Consider the following 23976-nt stretch of genomic DNA (forward strand, 5'->3'; position numbering starts at 1 on the left):
CACTAAGAACTTGTAACACTCCAAAGAGAAAGGAAAAATTCAAATCGCATCATATGACCCCTTTAACAATAAAACTGTTAGAGAATTATGAAAAAAGCTCTATTTACAGCTACAGGGTTGTAGGGTTAGAGAGAATACCAAAATTTATAATGTATAAACTTTCAATGATTTTGATGCCGATAAAAAATTAAGCAAAATCATTAATATCTCTGAGATATTAACATATAACACAACATGTTGGCCATTCAATTTCCTTATGTGTGTAATATATAACAACATAAAGTTAATGTACGCATAAACTCATGTATAAAACAAATTGATATGCATTACTGAGAGTAGAGACAATTTGAGAAGTCAAAAGTTTTATTGTGACTCTTTAGCTAGTCATGGCACAGCTGCAATGGCTGAGCAAGCTGAATGAGTCAGAGCTGTAACCACTTTGAGAATTCGAAAAGTTAAATTTCCGGTTTCTTTTCATTTATATGGGTAGCCAGCTCCCCACTCAGCCATTATTCTACAGCCACTTTCATTTTAATAAAAGAATAGATTCCATTTGATTGTGTTTCAGCAGAAGTCTTTGAGAGCGTTTAAATGGCGACATCAGTATGTTGCTCCCCATGCATATCCGCGTTTTAGATGAAGCTAATTGGATAACCACGGCAAGTTAGATGCTAAATTGCTTTTTTCAGGTAATGAACTTCTTTTTTTAGTCAAAGCCAACCAGGGCAGTGCTCACAATTACATGACTCATGGATGTGATCAGCCTTCTTCTCACTTCTTCCAAAAATTCTTGAAGGACAGAATAGTAGCATATGACCTCAAAATCCACACAGTACTGTAATTTAAGCAGCATTTAAGCAACACTTCTGATCAATTTATAGTCACCATGTGACCAGTATCTGTTTACGCAACTGCAATTACTCGTACACTTTCCTATACCGCTCCTTGCTTGTTTTGGTTGCAACTGTCAACTTTGAACAACGTAGTGATTAAAAATGAGTCATATACTGAGTCAGAAATTGTGTAGCTTTTATGGTAAATCATGTTTATCTCTCTTACATACAAATACGCTGATAAATCATTTCATATAAGATAACTTCCCAGCATACTTAAACACATGCATATAGTCTTTAGTTGTGACGCATCTTTGATGTGTGACATACAAGACCAACATCCACTTTTGACTTCTTTACTTTCCTTCCTTCCTCTTTAAAATTTTTCTTACTGCCATCTGGACTTTTTCATCTAACGCATACATTTTTATTGATCTGATATGAATGGAAAAAAGATGGCAAAATATAATAGAGACTGCGAGAATGATAAAGCGACTGAAAAGGACGGAAGATGAGAATAGTGAAAAAGTAGTAAAATTTTGTTGGAGAGGGACAAAAAGACAAATGCAGAGAGACTCATACTGGGGGATTCGGTCAATAAGTGAAAAACAGCATGTGACTAGAAAAATCAGGGGGGACAATGGGGAAAGGAGACGAGGGATGGAGGTGGCAGGGACTGAATGGAGGAGGGTAAGAGAGAAAGAGGTACAACTCTCGTGCGCACATGCTCTCTTTACCCTCGCTGTCCCCCCTATAATGCCAACATATGATAACATGAACGTTCAAAGACCCCCACATCTATACACACAACAGCATTTCAGGCCACAGAATCTCAATATTCAGACCGACGTGCACACAAAACCACTCATCAATGCAAATGCAGATTTCTGGCAGCTTGGCATTTTGTCAAAAGTGATGCAGATGCAGAGAGAGAGCGTTTACAAGGATGTAAACCTTCACAATTCCAGGTGTCACACTATAAATTAAACGAAATGGATGGAAAAAGCCAGGCAAACAAATCCCAGCTCTGGCTTTAAAGGCAAATGTATCTTGGCAGATAGTACAAAACAACATCTGACAAAAGTCGTACTTCAAGTGGAATGAAACCTCAAAGATCATCACCATCGCATTAACAGATAACGTCTTTTAAAAATCATGATGGCTCCGGGGCTCTGAGGGAGCAGACTATTCTCCAAACATTTCCGTCTCGCTGACATCGCCTTCAAGCTAGGCGAAGACACATATCACGGTGAAAGATGGGGACTTCAGGTTACAAGCTACAGAGTTGTCTTGGCAGACAATGGACTGGTATAAAAGCCATTACAATTGTTTTTCCCCATTTCCCACTCGCCCTTCACACAGTACCCTGTGTCTTTGGTGAAACAAGGGAGTGTGTGTTAGTACAGCTTCGTTTGAGAGTCCCTCTGGGGGGGTTTTACTAACTAGAGAGCGTCGTTGGGAAAATTATCATAAATTATAAATCGAAAACCTTCCGTCGGCTCCGTCCTCATCCTCCTTGCAAACACACAACTCACTGGCTCTCGCACACATATGGTCTCTCCCTTTGGAGCACGCCTCAGCCACCTTGAGCAGCAATTACCCCGTGAGTGCCCATGAGCCACATTCGCTAGACAATCGCCGCAATCAGCCGCCCTTTCTCGAGCCGTGCGCTCTGTTCCGGCTTTCTTGTGCAAGAAGAGAGCAATTTAAGCAAACAACAGCATTCCAAAGAAATCTCAAAGACGGAAGAGACTGCACGCTGCGCCGATGATTGGCCAATGCGGTAGCGCGCTCTCAAAGAACACGAGAGCAAAACATAACACACCACCATTTCATTTCTGCACTAATATGGCAGCTGCTGATTGGATTGAAGGGATCGTCGTGCTTTAGTATAAATACCCCAATGGAGCGACCTCAGAAAACGAGACTCCGGTCATTGTTCAATCAGAAACGGGGTGAGGCGAGTGCGAAGCCATTGGCCCCGTCACTCAAAACATGGCGAACAAATGTTAGGCAGATGAATTGTGGGGGAGGGGGAGAGCAAGAAAACGACTTTTTAATTGCGAAAACAAGCCGCTATCTCAAAAGAGATCTGCGCTTGTGGGCCGACGTGCAATTTCAGAAAATACAGAATAGGAACCTACAGAATGAGTCAGGGTTTAGGTGACATCATAAACAGCTTGCCATTTCCACGCTTCAGCTGCACTCATTTTCAGTCAAATGGCTTTGAAACGGTTCAGCAATCACCCCTGGCTGTGAAGTAAAGGCATTTTCTGTCCTTTTAAAATAATTTTTGATAGACCACCGAAAGGACGAGTAACACACAAGTATAATGAAGCTGATTTCAGACCCGCACGCAGCAGCTCTGGCACACGGTCCTTACTCGTCTGACAGTTTAATTCCCGTGTAGTGCATGGCGTTTATGATGCGTGTTCGTTTTTGTGCACTCCCACTTCCACGCTGTTTCAGGCACCAGTGTTTTCGTGACACGAAATGGCACAGCAAGCTGTTGTAAGCCTGAGGTGTTTTAATACTGTCAGAGTGCAAATGAGCAATAACAATCATGTAGACCTGATAAATGGAAAATGGAGGATGAACAGACTGATACGGCGAGAAGAAATCGCAACGGAGAAGACAGAGAGATGGATGAGGGGGGCAAGAGGAAAGTGATGATTGATGCCAATGTGACGTTAAATGGGGGGGGGGGGCGGAGTGGGAAAGGAAATAACAAAAAAGAGAACTGGGCGACACTCAGAAAATTAAAAAAAGAGAGAACTTGGCGACACTCACAATAAATCTCAGATTTGAGTCGATGCTCCGCACTGCCACGTGCCCACACTCGCTACACAACACACCAACACGCTCTACACACCCTGTGACATCACGATGACAGAGCGAGGGGTGATGTGTATTGTCCGGTGATTGGATGCCGAGTTATTCCGATGCTAAACACGCATGTGAATTTGTGTCATTTCACATTAGTAAAGTGACCTGTCGGGGGCGGGCTCTCATTTTACATTTAGAGAGAAAGAGAGAGAAACAGACAGACAAAACAGATACAGAAAAAGAGAGACGGGGACACAAAGAGACAAAGAAATATGCATGAAGCAGGTGAGTCACCATCAAACAACGGTCAAAATCAACAAAGTGGGAATTTGTTTTTTGATGATAAACATTCATTGTCATTTTTTTGGTTGTTGTACAACAGTACTCAGACACTTTGAAGTGGAGGTTAACAGATCTAACGAATTAATCTTTCTTCCTGAGTTCATAAACAAACACAGTTTGTATACACTCACACACACATATCAATAAATAAATATACACATAGACATACATTTTCTCTTTCATCTGAGCTTCCTTGATCAATAATGTGGAGATTAAACAGGTTCAAAGAATGAAAAGAGATGAAAAAGAGCAACATCTTAGTATATATACACATAAACTGTTTATATAGTTGGTCTATCATCCTGAGCTTTGAGGTATAGCATCAGAACGAGGATTAAAGCACACAAAACCATTGCTATAGCACAAACACACACACACAGGCCTCTGTGAGGATAACACACACACACACACACACACACACACACACGATCTCCTATCAGGCAGAGCACATAAAAGGGACAGATGTCAAAGGAGCGTGATGGGAGAAAATTGTCTATCAGAAAAGACCACAATAAAGGAATAACTGTACACGCCAATCTAACCGTCATGGACCCAAAGATAACGTAAACGGACACAAAAACATGGAAAATAAAAGAGAGAAATTTATATTAGAGTTTAGATCAAAGTATAAACTTAAGATGTACACCCGTAAGCAGTCAGCCATTTGGCAAATCCTGGTATTCACAGAGGTTTTATTCTCTCCTCTCCCCCTCGGTGAATGGCTAATGTGTGGTGTGCATGGCGTGACACAGCTGCAGTGTGCTGGTCTGTCATCTCTGCTGGTTATTGTGTCTGAGATTAGCCTCTCCCATTCAGCCTAAAACCCTGAGGGCACTAGAGCCGAGACGATGGCCGTTATCACAGCGCGCACAGTCTTTCTCTGGGAAGCCGAGATGACGAGCAAGTGCTGTCACATGCGTGTTTGGCTGCTCAGGTGCCCGTCAGTGACGAGCCCATGTAAGAAGCATGTGTGTTCATATGTGAAAGTGTGCAGTTTAGGATTTGAGTATGAGGCTTGTTTTCTTTTCTATTCATTTGGATTATTCCATTTTAATTGAGAATGTTGTTTAAATTATTTAAAATGTGTTTTTTTGTTTTGTTTTTATTTTAATCACTTTTTATTATGTTTTTATTTTCAAGTATAAATATGATGATAATAATAATAATATAGTAACATTTTAAGTATAATATAACAATTATAGTAATTATGTCATAGAATTATGCAGTTATTTAATGAGGTCATGAGACATATTTGTAATATTTTTATTTAAAGAATATTTTATTATCATCATTTTTATTATTAATAAAAAAATGAGTATAATTTAAACTTAAAATGTAAGTATTAATATATTATAAACACTTAATAATAATAATAATAATAATAATAATAATAATGAATACAATAAAAAACATTTTTAAGTCTCATGGCTCTTATTATTATTTTATTTAATTATTTAACATTTATTTTAAGTATTATTATATGATATTAGAAATAGAAGTAGAAATAGAATTCGAAACTTGAATAATAATAATAATAATACTAATGAATAAACAATATTAATAATAAACAAAAAATTCAATTACACTTTTATTATTGTTTTTTATTCATTATTATTCTATTCATTCATTATATTTGTGTGCATATATATATATATATATATATATATATATATATAAATGTAATGTAATATTATTTTGAGGTGTTTAAAAAGGGCCATAAATTATTTGATAAATGAGCCCTATGACTTGGTTTTGAGTGTCTGTTGCAATAAAATTTTACTGTACTGTTCCAATAAAATCGTCTGTGGTTTTATTACTGTTGGAGCAGGTTGTACATAATACTCCAGCATTTTCAAAAATAGCACAGGAAAGCAGTAATCCTTCAGAACAAAGGTGCATAAATTAGAATTGTCCCACTGAGCAGATGTTTATCATTAGACGGGCGATGTGACTCCGTCAAGACAGGCCTGTAATGAAACACTGGCACATGTTTAAAAGATGCTTAAAGGCAGCTGAAAGCAGAGCAGTCATGATAAACATCTTTAATTTACAGAATATCTAATTCCTAAATGTTTGACTCATACACTTAATTTGGCTGTGGATTCATTACTCACCATTTCCAAACTGATGGAGCCCCTGCCCCCCATCTAAAGCCCATCTTTCTCTCCTACTCCCCCCCTTCTCTGTCTTCCTTTTTTCCTCTCCATCACACACAGCCCTTACTGAAAATTAGCCCAATTTAGCCCATCACTAATGGCCCCGGTGCCCACCGCCCTACAACTAATGGCACTGGGTCTTTTCCTTCATTTATGACCAGTAATTAAGTCTCTGTTGTTTCAAGGCAAATTTGCACACTAAGAGCCCCAATTTTTAACAATTAATTCTGTCTTGCTCATACAATGTGGATTTTAATTACAGTATAAAAAAGCAAGCACCTGGGACTGCAGCCTCCTGAGTGGTTCATGATGATGTGGAGGCAGATTCAGAAATTCACAAATATTTCACAATGTGCTTGCGTCTTTTTTCTGGACTCAGGTTGATTTTCCATGTGACATTTTTAAATAGGCATTCCAGACGTTAAATGAAAAATTCCAACTAACATCATATATTCTAATATTAACCTTAGGAATTATTACTTGTCATAGAGTAGATGGTTTTGTTTGAAGTGATTTAGTGTTGCAGCAGCAGTCCCTCAGGAGGAACCCGAGGTTAAATGCTTTTATGTTACAATTATTCTCTTGAGACCCAGCTATTCATTTTTATGTCTATAGTGAACGTTTTTTTTGTAATATCTCTGGGACTATTCTTGACATAGTTTTACATCCTATATAATATAATATAATATAATATAATATAATATAAAAATCAATAAAAGAAACATTTCCATTTCTTGAAATAAACTAAACGTTAACTAAAATAAACACTTTTTGCCAAGACAACGTTTCTCATTTTTATTTAGTTTGACTAAAACGACTAAAACTAAAATAAAAATTAATAAAAAAATTATGTAGACACATATAAAAATTAAAACTACACAAAATGCCAAAAACATAAAATTACTAAAACTCTAACTAAAACCTAATTGACTCAAAATATTAATAAAAGCTTAATATAATCTTGATTATACTAAACATAATACATACTAATTACACTAATTACATAACAAATGGACATGGTATAATAATTTGAGAGTATATTATTTCATTTTGTGAGAAAAATGAAACCACAGAGTGACACGAAACATGAACCTTACGCATCTCTGAAACAAGTGAATATGATATACTGATTTTAATTATGCAAGAATAAAGAGTAAACTGTAAAGAAAAAATTTAAAGCATAAAAACAAAAATCATTAGTGTTTTACAAGAAAATAATATAGCGTTTATACTTCGAAATTTCACTTTCTAGCTGTTTCTTTGTAATTGTGAAATTTACTAGCAACTTCTGAGTGAAAATTGTTTCTACGCTGTTAGTTAATAATATACAACGTACACAATATGATATAATATAACAGTATAACATAATAATTACTTTTATATTGTTTTCAATATTTTATATGAACACAAATATCCTTAAAGGGGTCATATGATGTTGCTAAAAAGAACATTATTTTGTGTATTTGGGGTAATGAAATGTGTTTTTGCGGTTTAAGGTTAAAAAAACATTATTTTATTTTGAAATGTTACGCCCCTTACCATATTGTCAGGCCGTGTCCCGGCCGGAGCGACGAGACTAAAACATTAAAACCCATTATAAACGAGGCATTTGTTGCATCGAAACACTTTATGTAAACCTAAATGCTAAAACCTTTTTTGTTGGGCCTCAGAGAGGGTTATAATGGAGCTGGATTGAGATCAAATTAACTCTCCAATTTCTGGATTACACCTGTTTGGGAATCTTGGCAGCTAACTACTAACTAAAAGTAACATCTGCTTATTTACATATTCAAAGAAAGCTAATTACGAAAGCAAGAGCCATCCTCAACACAAAATGCCAACGAGCAACGTGCATTCGCATGTCGTTTCACCGTCAGCATTTTTAGACACTATTCTTAGAATTCAATAGAAGCTTAACTTCCAGCTAATTGACTTAATTGCTTATCCTCGTACCTCAAAATTAGTATGATCTCAGACCAGAAGTCCTTTTTGTGCATTTGTGCGAGTACAAATAGAGTATGTCATTTTTAGTTACTGAGTCAGAACGTCATAGTCATCAGCATATGAGACATGACAGGAATACCTGAAAATGTGTAGCGAGGCAAAAGTGTATCCATGAGTCAGACTCTAAACACAAAGCACACAGCCGCTACAACACCAACAATTCTTTAACAACTTGTGTTGTATTATTAAATTACGTTTAAGATAAAGCAGCAATTGTTTTACCAAGATGTACACTCTTAAAAATAGTTCTTTATTTGCATCTATCGTCCTACAAAAATGGTTCTTTTAAGAACTGTACCTGGACTTCAGCATTAGTCCATCTATCACTGTTTTCTATGTTTGTGGAATTAGTTTGTGGAGTAAGGGTAAACTGTGTGTTTACACAGCTTTTTAAAAATGGCATGTAGTCTCAGCCTCAGAAGTCATGCCAATGGACCGTTGGCTGAACATCTGATGCATATGGCACACAAAATTAGAAACACTTCAGGAGTTTTGAAGTCATCATCTGATTGGTTGAATTCTACAGAATTTCCTGGGAGGTATGTGTGTTGCGTTCTTTAACGTTCCGCCTGGAAACAAAGATGAAGAAGAACACAGTCGTCGTGTTTACAGCTGTGACAATGCATGCTTATCGGGATCAACTAAACGCTAGATTTTCAAAAGTATGTGAAATATGTAAAGTTCACGACACAGACTCTTTAAAATACATCCAAGAGCTTTACACACTGGTCTGTTATTGTGGGGACATTTCACATCCCTAAACATGATGCGCCCTAGGTTCCCAGACCTTCTGCCATCAGTCTGAAGGTCTGGCTACGCAAGACTATATGGCATGTGGCCAATCAATGTATAGTTCCTATTGTGCTGGGTTAGACCCTACTCTAAAGTAGGAGCTAATTTAGTCCCAGTCCCCCCAAAAGGCATTCCTATAACTAAAATCGTAAAATTCCTGCAGTGCAAACATGGCAAAAAGCGGGAACACATGCCATACAAAACACCAGCACCTGCCATTTTTAAAAAGCTGCGTAGAGACAAAGTTTACATAAACTTACTCCATGAACATGGAAAATAGTGATAGATGGATCAATGGCGAATTCCAGGTACTTCTCCATCCTCCAACCTCTAGTTTTTAAAGTTGCTGACTGCCGCACTTAAATGACATCACTGTCAGCTGTTTTCAGAGTTCCTACTGGCGGTGCGAATGCAACCAGGAACATGGCTCTAGGGGAAAATGTAGTTCTAGGAGAATGCCCTGCTGGTGGCTAGTTCCTAAAACCAAGCTCTTACAAGGGGCTTTCGCACTGAAGGAACCTTTTCATAGTTCTCAGAACTATTAGTGGAAGTAGGGTAGCCACTTTTTGGTGTGTTTGCACTGCAGGACTAGGAACCGTTTTGGTTCTACGAACTCTGTTTGGAGGAACTAAATTAGCTCCTACTTCAGAGTAGGGTCTAAAATAGTTCTATAGGAACCAGTGACATAAGTGTACGCTGATTGGCCAAACGCATACGAAACATGTAAAAATATTTACTCCACGAGCATGGAAAACATTTAGCTACCTGCTGTCTGCAGCACTGTGTTCTTTTACACTGCAGATTGTCATTAAGTCAGATTTTCATGCTCTTTCAATCATGTAAATTGTTCGTTTACATTCCATCTCCGTTATCACGAAACCCACAACATTGACCTTTGTAAATGCCGCGAATAAAGAATAATGCAACCAGGAAAACGGCCAGAGGGAGAAATTGGTTTTCTAGGAACCACTATGCGGTCTAGTTACTAGAACTGAGTTCCTAGAACTACCTAGTGTGAAAGCCCTATAGTGAACAGTTCTTAAAAGAACCATGCTTTTCTTAGATTGAAGAACATTTTAATAATCTAAACAACCTTTTTCACTGTAAAGAACCATGCAATAGAAAGATTCCACAGTGTTCCAAGATTGCAATTTTGAATGTTCTTTATGGAACCAACACTGCCAATAAGGAACACCACTGCGAAAAACCCACTTTGGAACCTTTATTTTTAAAAGCATTCTGAGCTTATGTCCAGTTACTTAGCAAGGTGGTCAAGTAGAGACCTTCTTACATGTTGCTTTGGTAAAACATTTGCATTTATGCTGGTATCATAAATGCAATGTAGCAATATAAAACAATGATCTATGAAACGTCTGTCCTATATGTCCTTTAGATACACATGTCCAATAGAGGGGAGGTGGAAAGGGCGAGTGGGTAACTGCCCACTCCTGAGCACCATCAGAACAGGACTTACAGCTGAATGGGCCACCAACCTCAGGCAAGAGTGTAATCAGCAGGAAATAGAGGTAAGAGGGACAGATTTGAGGGCATCACCACGTAAACACACACAAGCAGGCACATATGCACAAATACACACAGAAACGCACACACGTTTGCGCCCCAGGGTACCGCAGCATCTCCACTGCAGTGTGTCAGAACGGCTGATAATCCTAACACGTAAGCAGCTGGCAGCACGAGAGCGACATGGGAAGTTGGTTATTACTGTTATCATCATAACTATTATCATTATCAGCCCGAGCAGCAGCAGGTCCCCTTCATCTGGGAACGGTGCGTCATACGGCTGGGTCGAAACCATGAAGTGCCAGGAAGCGACCTGCACTGAATGTAAAATACAAAGACTGGTGGAAAATAGGGTTGATTCACTCCATTCTTTCGATTTCTCTGCCTCTCCCTATTTCGGTCTCCCTCACCCCCTCCTCCTCTCGTCGCTCTTGCCCTTCTTCTCAATTTTATGTTTTTCTTGAACTAGCACAGATCCATTTCTCTGCTTTTTAAGGATTTGCACTATGTCTCCTACTCTGTTCGGGACACTGTGACATAATGAAAACGCCTACATGTCCTCTCATACATCAATTTTCTTTGCCGCTCGCGCCCCCTCGCCGTGTATACCGCGGTAAGGCCGCGCCGCTGTACGCTGGTGGGCTGAATGCTCATGCCTGTCAGAGACAAAGAACCACCAGCTGTCTTGTCTCTCTCAAACACTGTCTTTCTCCGTTCCTCCCCCACTGGACGACATTCGAACCCCCGCAAGAGTTTATTCGCGTTCTTCGGAGACTAGCATCTTTTCTCTTATCTCCGATTGGCACGTATCGGAGGGCGAAAAGAATCGTCATATTTGTTTTTTTTGGACGTCTCCCACTCCCGACAACCCACAGCCTGCCGCTGCAAACACGGCACACAATGCCCTTCATTACGCTTTAGGGCACCAAACCAGAGAGGGTGACTTACTGCTGCCATCAAGTGGCCTTCGGGGAATCTGCAACCTGTTGCTCTTAAGGATTCACGATAAACCTGTAGTGTAAGCAGGCCAAAGCCTGTAGAAATTGAAAATAAAGAAATGTAATAATAAGATCAAAATAAAAGAACTTATTAAAACAAATAAAAATATTTAAATTGTTTTTAATTAATTTTTAACAGTGAAAAATAATTGTCATTAAATGTAAATTTTTTATTCGTTTTTATATTTACGTATTCATTTATTTTTATATTTATTTATTCCCACATGTATTTATTTCAGTTTTCTTAATTTACTCTTACATGTCTTACTTTTCTGTGTGCAACATGAAAATTAAGCAGATGGCACCTGCATCTGCCTTGTAGTGCTGCATTTTCTATATGCTAGAAAATAGTCTATATTCAAACAGCATCTGCATCAACTATAATCTATTATCTGATTCACTTAGTTAGATAAGATGGTTATACTAAAACTAATTTTTATACAATGCATCACAAACTCACTTTCTCACGTAATTACCTTTAGGGTGTATAAGAAGTTTTATTATAATCATGTAATATTACAGTCATCTAAGCATTGTCGCTCGCTTTCCCAGAAGTAAAATAAAAAATGTTGTCAATAACCTGGTCTTGCAGGGTTTGAAGTAAACACTTTCCAACAGTGTGCTAGGCTGTCTGTAAATAACATTAATGATTATGGATGTCAAGTACATAATTGACTGAGGAGGTGGACGCCGGTGGTTTATCTTTCCCGGTGGGGTTAATCAGGTTAAATACAATGTTGTCATGTGTGCTTGACGCTAATCCTGCCTAATCTAAGGGCATTATCTTGATACATATCCGAAAGGTGGAAAGATTAATGCTTCAGAACCAAAATGCAAACCAGAGATGTGACAAGAATATGTTATCTCGATTAAAACTGATTTTATGTTCCCAGCCCACGTGCCTGTGGGACAGGACTCCTCATCCTCCTGAGGGTTTTTAATACTCCATCGGATGTGACTGATCAACAACCCCTTGAACAAAGCTCTGAGGCGAATGCAAATTTCATGGTGTCTTCTAAAATAAACATGTTATAAATAAATATGTGTACTGTAATGCTACTACATATATTTCTCTCTCTCTTTCGTTATGCATTGCTCTCATTCACTCAAGAATGACCTGATTTATTTATTTTTTTTGTGGATGTTTTGTTATTGTGGTGGTTGAATGGTTAAGGGTGTGGGCTGCTAACACAAGCATGGGATGATCATTCTGTACAGTAGTACAGTAGGAGTGAACCATGAACTGGAGACAACAAGCCTTCATCATTAACCCTGGCACAATATTAAGAAGTTTTAGTGATACAGTAATCACACAAAGATCCTTGACTAAATGGTGTAAGGCCCACAAAACAATTTATTCTGGGCAAAAAACAGCCAATTAGATGGGAGGAGATGCCTAAAGTGGTCAAACAGAGTTTCATTGTTTTTATGTGACAGTAAGGGACGAGTTTCTCTCAAATAAGGAGCTTTCACACCGGTTGGTTAAACCAGCCACTCCTCTGAGAACTTAAATCTCCACTAGGGCCATTTTCCTGGTTTCCATTGGCACCACCAGTAGGAAGTGAAGTAAGGAGACCGACGACGACGTCATTTAAGTGTGTCATTCAAAGTCTACAAACGGCTGAATAGATAACAGGACATTTCAACATGTAGAAATCTACTCTTGAAAGTTGCACGAAATCAGCCAATCTGATTAGAGCTTGCCAGATCAAGAAAGTGCTGACCAGCTTTTTGTTCAGTAGGCATCAGATGAGCGGATATTCAATGATTTAACTCTCTGAGGCCATGGAATTCAAGTTGTGATGAAATGGAAGTAGTAACAGATCTTTTCTTTCATATAGTGACATACATCTGAATGAAAAGATTATTGCAAACAAAATTGCTGATTGGATGGAGGCGGATCTGAATGCAAGCTTGCAGTCGTTTGTAAGAAAACAGTGGACTAAAATGGATTTTAATTGGACGTCACCAGAGAGAAGTCATAAGATCTACAACATGCGTTCATTTCATGCCAACTCAAAGGCCTTCTGTGCTGAAAGCAAAGTGACTAGTATCAGTAACTGAGCATTTCACTACACAATTTTGAAAGGTAATATCTAAAACTGAACGGCCTTGGAGCCTCTACACAGGCATGAGTGTAGACTGGTGTGTTTTGACCCAGCTATTTGACATGAATCATTCATGCATAATTGTGGAGCACACCGTTTTAAGTTAGTAAATGTCCTCTAGTAGTATAAACATATCCGTGATCTTCAGAATGAAGCTCATCATCTTTATCTGTGTTCATCCTGCTCTGTAGACATTCAGACCAGAGAAGCTCTGATAAAATGCCACCATCGGATCAGTGAGCCTGATAAATGTCAGTAAACTCAAGTTTACTCGAGTCAAAGACATAACTGTGGGGAGAAAAACAGGATGGTATTTAGAGGCAGAAAATAGAAGCACTCTGTACTCGATGGAAAAGATAATCCACAAAGTATATATGTATACAAAACTAGTGACTGATGTTGTATCTTCAACTTTCTAACTATAATTTGTAGTCAGTAAAGTTTTTAGATAGTTAATCTCAATATTAACACTTAATAAATGTAGAAATAGGTTTATGGGGTTTCTCCTACGTTTCCTACAATCGTTTTAATAAAGGCCTTGTATAATAGGCTTAATATACTCAAAAAGAAAAAAGAGTCTAACTGCCTGCAGTGAATTATGCATAATTATAATCATGCAATTTAAACTTAATTAAATATAATTAACTTGAGTATAATCTTTATGGTGATTTGCTATGTAATGTAACATCAATTCTCTATACTTCAGCCTCAAGCATTTCTGCTCCACTCAGTGCTTATCTGACATTATCCAATTCAATAATAATGGTTGCCTACAACTATGGGAACTTCTAATATAAAGTAAAGAAATTAGTATTATGAATGCTAAAGTACATTTATAAAACGTTTACAGTTTCTGATGCAATATGAGTTTTACACTCAGGGAAAGCATTTTTACACTTTTAATCCAAAAGAGTGTTTTATTCACAAAATATTAGTAGGCTATCGGGGAAAATGATTCTCAAGTCAGTATACAGTATTCTGTCCATTGTCAGACAAGGATTTATTAGTAATATTTTGGTGTCCAGTAAAAAGGGCCTAGTGATGCCCTGCTGTGAACATTTTGTCTGGTAAATTGACAAAAAAGTGTCTCATTGCACAAATGTGATGTCAAACAAACAACTAGCTACATAAGATTAAACTGGGTGCATATAATTGTAACTCTATACTTCAAGTAAGAACATGTTTTATGAGATTTTTACATGAAGTAGTTTTAAAAGATGTCTGACTGAGAGACGGTTTGTGCCTTTATTTTGAATTCATTGCACGCGCTTTATATCATCCGCCTAGTGATGAGAAGTTCGGATCATTTTACCGACTCGGACCTTTGAGTCTCGTTCAGCAAAATGAACGAATCTTTTTTCGAGTCATTTCGTTCATTTTAGCAAAATATAATTAAAATATTACGTGTTACTTCCCTAATACGTCTACTACTTACGCAAACGTTGATCACACTACAAACAATACAAAACTGCTATAAGAAACAGAAAAGATTAATTAATTGTTTACCTGGGTCTTCAGTCTATGATTAGCTCACCTCACCTCTTATCTGACAAGTCTTCGGGTTTGGGCTTATGGGGCTGTCACGTGATGAACGAACGACTCGAAAAACCCGAAGACTCGAGATGAACTAATCAATACTCTTTCCGGCTCAGACTGCATAGGCTAAACTTATGGGGCTGTCACGTGATGAACGAACGACTCGGAAAAACCCGAAGACTCGAACCAGGTGAACTACTTGAATAATTCCAGTACAGAACCTATAGGATGTTGCGCATGCGCGACTGAACGAATCACTCCCCGAGACGACTCGTTCTTCCCGAGTCACATTAAAGATTCAAGAACGACCCAACACTACATCCGCCCCCTTTACAGCCAGTCAGATCATTTCTTGGGAAAAGAAACGTGTTGGGAATGGTATCGTAAAACTTTTAAAGAACTGGCAGTGGCGTATACAGTGAGGGTGTGTGTCTCGTTACTGATAAGAACTGACAGTTATAAAGTGAGCTTGCCGGAAGATTTTCCTTTCAGCCAATGCAGCCGCCCCACAGCAAACAACAGAGGAGAAATCCATATTGATTGGAGGCAGCTGACTCAAAGACATGACCGAAGTTCACATTAGTGACACATTATTCAACTGTTGTGGTGACCAAGCATTTCTTTTCGAAAGGCCTTCAAAATGGGGGATTATGCTCGCTAAATCTCCGCAGTAAACAGCTTTGTGTGTAGTGTGTGTGAGTGATTACCGGCGGTGAGTTTTCCGATCCAGAACAGGTAATTGCTTCTGACTCATATAAGACCTGCAGGTATGCTGATAAAGAGCGACAGTGCGCATGCGCACATTTGTCAGAAAAATAATTATTTATTTACATAAATTACGAGGAATTATATAATATCGGGATGGAAAATACTTTTTGCCTTTTCACTCTGAAACTTTATTTATTGTTTGTTTATTTTTGTGTCGGGTTCATTTTCCTTGTAGCTCTGGAGAATGGAGCGTAGGAGCAGAACTCGTGTAGCGGTGATAGGAGGCGGGCCGGCGGGGCTTTGCGCTGCCCGACACATCCTGTCTAGGCCCGAGGCCTTTGATCCACCCGTGGTGTATGAAATGACCGATCATTTGGGTGGGACGTGGTTCTATGAGGAACGAGTGGGCACATATGACAATGGGTATCCCATCCACATCAGTATGTATAGGGACCTCAGGTAAAGAGCAATATGTTGTTCCTATCCCTGCCGAGAATAAAACCATCTTAAACTTGCCTTAGACTGGTCTAGCTGGTCTGATCTCCCAAATTGACAAGCAGAAGAAACCCCATCAAAACCAGCAGACTTGACCAAGTCGGGAGAACAGAGATGTTTTTTTATTATTATTATTCTGAGCAGGGAATTTACTTATTATCATTTTTGTACTTTATATAACTTTATGTACTATAAAATCTCATCTGTTTTAAGGACCAATTTGCCTAAGGAGATTATGATGTTCCCTGATTTTCCCTTTGATGACCGCCTGAATTCTTTTTTGCACCATACGTCGATTCAGCAGTATTTGGAAAAATACTGTGAGAAACATGATATTGCTCGTCATATCAAGGTATGTGTTTGTCTTTATTCTAAATTCTGTGTCTATAATGAAAAGGAATAGAAAATTAAGCATTACGGTAACGTACCTATTAAGCACACTTCCATTTTTGAGCTCAGAGTATAAAAAGAAAAAATAATGCATTATCATACTTGATGTCTTAACCAATTGATGTGTTTGTTACTACATACCTCTTGTAATTTCAAGCCAATCAGATCATTGCGCACTGAGATATGGGTATCCATGGGTTCACACTGTCTGGCGGCCATTTTGAAAGCTGTCTGAAAACTTTCACCAAAAGAAGAGCCTGTTAAATGTGCATTTTTTAAAAATGTTTGTCTTTATTTTGGGTAAGTTTTCACTACTTACTGTAAAATTAAGAGATTAATTTTTAGACTTTTGCATATTATAACCTGGAACTTGGATGTGGGAAATAATTACAGTTAGATCCGAAAGATAATTTTAGCAACATAGCGCAGATGCTACAGAACACAGTTAGCTGACTAGCTGTATAAGATTGTGTACTACGCTAATTTATTACTTCACAGGCACTGGCTTGTACTTTTAAATCCATAATATTATAAATTGACAGTTTATTGCTGGTCTGTGGTTTTATACTGCTGTAATTTTTAAAGGGGTCATATGATGCGATTTCAATTTTTCCTTTCTCTTTGGAGTGTTACAAGCTCTTGGTGCATAAAGAAGATCTGTAAAGTTGCAAAGACTAAAGTCTCAAATCCAAAGAGATATTCTTTTAATTATATTTTGCTAAAATGAACGAAATGACTCGAAAAAAGATTCGTTCATTTTGCTGAACGAGACTCAAAGGTCCGAGTCGGTAAAATGATCCGAACTTCCCATCACTACTCGTCGCTCCGGCCGGACACGGCCTGACAGTATGGTAAGGGGCGTAACGTTTCCGCCACACGCTTGAGGTATTCGGCCAATCACAACGCACTAGATAGCTGGCCAATCAGAGCACACCTCGCTTTTCAGAACGATGAGCTTTGTCAAAATCGACGCGTTTCAGAAAGGCGGGGGATAGAGGAGAAACAATAATGTACAGTATGTGGAAAATAATGTGTTTTTTTAATCTTAAACCGCATAAACACATTTCATTACACCAAATACACAAAATAATGTTCTTTTTAGCAACATCATATGACCCCTTTAAAGATTTCATATTATTGTAAGGTGAACTTAAAGGGTACACTATATGAAAATCTCACAGCTTCAGTGTGACATCAATAAGAAAAAGTATAATTTCATACATATTGTTAATAATAGATGTTCATAATAAAATATGTATAAACTTAATACATGATCCAGATTATTTATTTTGCAAAGTTTTGTCATTTTAATAAATATGACATGAAACTGATGGTTGTCACTTTAAGTTAATCTTTATAAAATGGTTAATAACTTATTTTCACAGCTTTAAGATGACAAAATCTAGACATAACTATAGTTTATGCCCAAAGATGAAAGAGGCATGTCATCCATTCAAAGAAGGAGCCAACAGAAACCTGTCGTATCTGTCCAGGAAAAAAGCGACTAAAGGCTGGAATACGCTACACGACTTTTAAAATTTGAACAGATTTTTAAAACACCAGTGTATGTGATCCTCAGTCGTTTAGTGTATGATGGCCAGTTTTCCTTTGTGACTTGTAAATAGTAAAATCCTGAGGATCATACACTACCAGACCTTCAAGTTGTTCCAATCACAACAAACTCATCCAAAAATGTGCGCATTGTTGCTAGGAGACACGTGAAATGAAAGGAAATGAAAACATTATGCATTCTAAAATCGTCTGAAAATATCAAACACGTTTGATCTCCTCCGACTGGGTGGAATCAAAGTCTGAAGCTAATAAATTGGAGTCTTCCAATTCATCATATGTGATTTTCTATGAAATCAGTCGACTCAAATCTGCAGACTGGCTCTGACCTTTGGCAACTAGCGTCAACTTCTCGAGACTGTAAATCGGAGCAAAAATCGTATTCCAGGCTTAAGAGACTATAGATAAGTTGACATCCATTTAATAAGAGGCTTCATAATGAGGCTAGTTTCTGTGTTCATCCCCATGAATTAAATGTTTTGTTGGTTTGTTTTATTTGATTTTTGAATATTTTACTTAGCTGAACGTGGACTAGTCTAGATTCTGCCATGTGCTTAAATGACACTTCACTATGAATATATAACTGATCAAATTGAATGCCTTGTTGCTTGATTTTAGTGTTAATTTTTTTTGTGATATTTTTTGTGATAATATTTTATAAAGTGCAAACGTGCATTTTTGTAATAAACAAGTCCATCATTAAGAAGTTTTTACCTTCAAACCGTTTCTTCTGAGTCCTCTATCCATAATATTGCGGTGAAAACGTTAGCTGTCTGAATCAGGAGAGAAATATGCACAGATCAAGTTTACTCTGTTTACAAGCAAAAAAAACCCCGTCCAAAACCGTTCTAAACAAATGTTGGTGGATTATGATGTGAGAAGACAGCAAGGAATGAAATTTTGAAGGAAGCATTATTATTGAATATGGATGTGTATTTTGGCCAGAAGCAACATTTTAAAGTTAAAATGCCTTGTTTCTTACAAACACTCAGTTTTTTTTTTTTTGCTTTGACGTTAATTGTCAAGACATTAATCGATGGACTGGAGTCATGTGGATTGCTTGTGGATTTTTGTGATGTTTTTATCAGCTGTTTGAACTCTCATTCTTGATGGCACCCATTCACTGCTGAGGACCCATTTGCCAATTTGAATTTTTTTTTTTTTACAAATCTGTTCCGATGATGAAACAAACTCATTTTAGATGGCCTGAGGGTGAGGTACATTTAAAGCAAATTTTTATTTTTGGCTAAACTACTTCTTGAATCAATCCCCTAGTAAACTGCTCTTTTATTGCAAGAAACGTAGACTGGCATTGCAGGTTTTTATGTCTAAGTTTAATAAACCCTAAAACAGGACACAAATAAACCATCCAGAGTAAACTATTGTTAAAAACCAGTCCATCACTATCCCTGTGACTGTATATTTTGTAAAACCTAAACATAATGTCTCTGCATATCTGAGAAATAAGCAGAAAAAAATCCATAATAATGAGGGAAACTGATGATATTGGAAATTGTGAATGTATGAGAGGTAGAAACAAAATTAATATTGACGTGAATGACATTATGGATCAATCATCATGCGACAAATGCTATTTGGCATGTGTCTGTTTATTTTAAATCTGAGAAAGCAATGCATGACTCTCTTAGTCGTCTCTTAGTCCAACTACATAAGACTCCAAATAAACTGTATTAGTCGAGTAAAAAGAGCTGTTAGGGAAATATTGTTGTAGAACCGCTGTGGCCAGAAAGTTGAGATCAGGCATGTAGGGGTCACTGACCCCTGCTTGTCAAAGGCATCAGCGTCACCACAAAATCGAAGGACACATCCAGTGTGTTTCGAGAAATGTTCTCAGTGTTACTAAGTATTTTTCTTACCAACGGAAGCAAGAATATTGCTTATGACAGACTGCTTTGTCCCTCACAGTTCAGCACCGTGGTGGAAAAGGTGAAGCCCGTCTCCATGGAGACGGAGATGGGGGGAGCTGTGACGTGGGAGGTAATTTCGCGCAGCACACGTGGAGACCAGAACACGCAGACGTTCGACTCGGTGTTCGTCTGCAACGGGTGAGGGATGCCATCTTAAAGAGTCCTTTTATCTCCCAGACATGCTCAAATGGACACAACTGCATCTAATCTCCGATTGCAGCTTCGTGGTGATGTTCTAAATGCATAGCATTATTCAAATAGTGGCATGTTCATTTACCCCATGATATACCCAGAGGCTTTTATCTGGCTGAATTCTCGCTGAGGTGATGTGAATGGGTATTATGTTATGCATTCATGTGGCATTTCTGTGAGGGAATTCAGAAGACCACAGGAGCCCTTTAGCGTCTCAGCGCTGACTCATATTTCCTTCCTCTTTCTGCAGGCATTACTCCGACCCCCACCTGCCCTACATTCCTGGAATTGAGCATTTTAAAGGTACAACAAATGATCACTGATCACTACAAATGCATAACCCTGAAAGCCCCAGCCATTAGTCTCATTACACCCCTGCATCTTCCCTTTTATCTCTCTCTCTCATCTTCTTGCATTTATCTGTGCCTTCTTCCACTGCTGTTTTGCAGGGAAAGTCTTGCACAGCCACTCGTACCGCTATCCAGAGCCCTTCGCCAACAAGTCCGTTGTGGTCTTGGGGGCCAGAGCATCTGGTGTGGATATTTCCATCGAGTTAGCCCAAGTTAATGCTCAGGTTTGTGGCTTAGCTTCCTTTTTTATAATGTCACATACCATTTTAAATGCCACAGCTTTGTTTGGTTGAAAATTAAAGGGTTGGGCACCTGAAAACAAAAATCGATCATTATTTACTTGCCTTTCATGCTGTTCCAGAGCCGAATGACTTTCTTTTCACTGTGGAACACAAAAGATGTTAGTTCATGCTGCTCGGAATCGTGACGGACGCTGACAAGCTCCAAAAAATGACCAAAAGCATCATAAAAGCAGTCCATTTAAGAGATGTACAATATTGATATGCTATTATAGGTTTTATTCAGATAAAATTTTCAATTTTTATTTTAGTTAAAGTTTTAGTCATTTTTTATTAGATTTTATGTATATATAGTTTTATTAACTTTTATTTCAGTTGTAGTTATTTTATTACTTAAAGTTAAACTAAAAAATGAGAAATGTTGCCTTGGCAACTAGCTGAAATAAAACAAGTTTAAGTTAATGTTTTTCAAGTATAAAAAAATTTGTTTTATGGTTTTAATTTTAGTTAAGGATAATAACACTGATTCAAGGCCTTTTGAAGTCATAAAAGTATAACAGACCCATATTTAAAGTTCGCATGAAGTGAAAATTCACTCTATCTATTTTAGAATGCATATTACAGATCTTATTGTGAACAATTTATGTGTGCCTGTTTCCTTTTTCTTTTCTTTCTTACTTTTTTGTTTTTAATAGAAATGTCATAACTGGATATATACTAGGTTTCTCCAATAATGAATAATGCAAGCTCACGTTCATCTGCCTCCACTTTTGAGTGCAACACGTATCTCTAAAAACAATCAGCAACCGATAGACCGAACCAAGTCTTCACCCTGCTTATTTTTTTTCAATATTGTGTTACACTAGGATGAACGTCACAATATGGAAGAAAAAAAATTAGTCGCTACTCGCTACTTCCATTTTATTGTGACTTTAAACCTTCCCACCCATGCATTTTTATTGTTTTGAAAAGATCAGTATGAACATTTCTCCCTTTGAGTTTCACAAAAAAAGTCATATGGGTTTAGAACAAACTGAGTGTGAATAAATAATAACAGAAATGCTATTTTTGATTGCCGTATCCCTTTGTGTTGTTCATTTTATCCATCTCATTAGTTAACATTTAAAATTAAACACTTTGAATTGGTCTTTACTGATTTTGTCCTTTTTGGCCTCACCGATAAGTGACTGAGATTGAGCGACTGTTTTTCAATTTCTTACCCGCAAATGTTTTTCTCATTCTAGGTGATTCTAAGTCATAACACACCAACCATGTCCTTACCTCCTCCTCTGGGTATCCGGCAGGCTAGCGCTGTTGTTGGGGTTTTAGAGGACGGATCTTTACAGTTCCAGGACGGATCAGTGACCCAGGCTGATATTCTTCTGTTCTGTACAGGATACAACTTTAACTTCCCTTTCCTTTGTCCATCAGAGCTGGGACTGGACGTACAGGATCTTTTTGTGACTCCACTCTACAAATACTTACTGCCCCCTGGCTTCCCTTCAATTTTCTTTTTTGGCATTTGCAAAATTATTTGCCCTTTCATACATTTTGACTGTCAGGTGAGCAGAGAGGAAACGCAATATGATTTGAATACTGAATGGGACTGGTTCTCACTCTAATGTTCTTGTTTGTATCCATAGGTTAAGTTTGCTCTTGCTGTCCTGGAGGGCTCAGTAAAGCTGCCCACCCAGGAAGAGATGGAGAAGGAAGTGCAGAGAGAGATGCAACGAAAACAAGACACAGGTGTGCAGGTGAAGCACCTCCTCAATTTGGACAAGGATCAGTGGGATTATTACCTGGACCTGGCCAGGGTGGGCCGATTCACACCCCCTCAGCCAGTGTTTGAGAGTCTCTATGAAGAGGTGCGCAGACAGAGGCAGAAAGACCCACAGAAATACAGACAAATCAACTATAGGCTCATTGATGCCACACAGTGGGAACTTTTGGAAGCTCCACCAGAACAGACAGATTGAGTTTAGCTACAGTCTGAGGACAAATGAATGATATTTACACTGTATTGCTTTCTTTTTATAGGAAAAGAAAGTATGTAGAAATGCTGAAGGAAGAACATAAAAACTCTTAATTAAAATATATATATTTTTTATAGATCAAACTTATATATATAGACAGATAGTGTATAGATGTATAGATATATGATAGTTAGATATGTCAAGATTTGACATTTTAATCTGTTTTAATTTTAAATTTTTCTGTTACTTTCAACAAATAATAATAATAATAAAATATTAGAAATTAGTTCAGTTTATGTAAACATAACTGAAATTTGAATTTAAACATTTACATGATCGTCATAATGTCTTACTATTAATATTCTTATTTTGCTTGAATGACAACAACATATGAGCTCCACATGTAATACATTTCTAAAAAAAAAAAATGCTTTGCATCAATGACCCATACAGCGTACATAGCCTATATATGTACGTAAATGGGTCAGCGACATAACACTTATTTTCTGTCTAGGAAACTATCCAAAAAAAAAAAAAAAGATATAGCTCTCAAAAAATGCAAAACATTCCTAGAGGAAAAAATGTTGGCATATATATTTTGGGAATTATCTATTTTTTAATGCACTTAAAAGTGTTGTTGTCATGCAATAACACTTCTTTAGAAGATAATGTCTTACTATTTATTTAATGGATACACAACTTGACGTTTTATAGTCATTAAAATCGTTTTAAATATTGTTTAATATTTCATTTTTTAACATTCCATTCAATATTTCATAATTTTCTTTTTATTGTATCATCCTGCATAATAAAATTATTTCTTTTTTCAAACGTTTTCCGTCTTCATTTTAGTGAGTATACTTTTGTTGCTAAATATTTTCAATACTTTAGTCCACTTTCAGACTGCATCAGCAACCTCGAGCTCCTCCAGAAATATTCAAATATTTACACAGAGATGCGATGTGAAGTTTATGTTAGGGTTTAAGGGGATGTGATTTTCTACATTATTGAAGCAT

The 23976-nt window shown here is 37.5% G+C and overlaps 2 protein-coding genes across 2 annotated transcripts in view; one reads left to right on the forward strand and one right to left on the reverse strand.

Annotated features, from left to right (window-relative positions):
• Positions 1 to 15871, reverse strand: part of LOC107720675 (uncharacterized) — a 34462-nt gene extending 18591 nt beyond the window's left edge. Inside the window, exon 1 of the mRNA XM_016528456.1 lies at positions 15824 to 15871. The gene's annotated coding sequence lies outside the window, so the exon portion shown is untranslated. The remainder of the gene's footprint in view (positions 1 to 15823) is intronic.
• LOC107720676 (flavin-containing monooxygenase FMO GS-OX-like 2) lies at positions 15456 to 23050 on the forward strand. The gene is made up of 8 exons (XM_016528457.1): positions 15456 to 15851; positions 16060 to 16283; positions 16533 to 16671; positions 20205 to 20344; positions 20649 to 20701; positions 20848 to 20972; positions 22232 to 22549; positions 22631 to 23050. The coding sequence occupies exons 2-8, from the start codon at positions 16069 to 16071 to the stop codon at positions 22961 to 22963; spliced, it is 1323 nt and encodes a 440-aa protein (XP_016383943.1). The 5' UTR covers positions 15456 to 15851; positions 16060 to 16068; the 3' UTR covers positions 22964 to 23050.
• Positions 23051 to 23976: the final 926 nt, after the last annotated feature.

Source organism: Sinocyclocheilus rhinocerous, unplaced genomic scaffold (genome assembly GCF_001515625.1).
Source record: "Sinocyclocheilus rhinocerous isolate Xijiao unplaced genomic scaffold, SAMN03320098_v1.1 scaffold603, whole genome shotgun sequence".
In the NCBI taxonomy this organism is placed as follows: Eukaryota; Metazoa; Chordata; class Actinopteri; order Cypriniformes; family Cyprinidae; genus Sinocyclocheilus; species Sinocyclocheilus rhinocerous.

Bases quoted from the DNA above. Each gene is read 5' to 3' on its own strand.
- LOC107720676 (XM_016528457.1), top strand. From the start codon at position 16,069: ATGGAGCGTAGGAGCAGAACTCGTGTAGCGGTGATAGGAGGCGGGCCG. The intron at 16,284-16,532 runs GTAAAGAGCAAT...ATCTGTTTTAAG, and splicing joins AGTATGTATAGGGACCTCAG to GACCAATTTGCCTAAGGAGA. The intron at 22,550-22,630 runs GTGAGCAGAGAG...TTGTATCCATAG, and splicing joins TCATACATTTTGACTGTCAG to GTTAAGTTTGCTCTTGCTGT.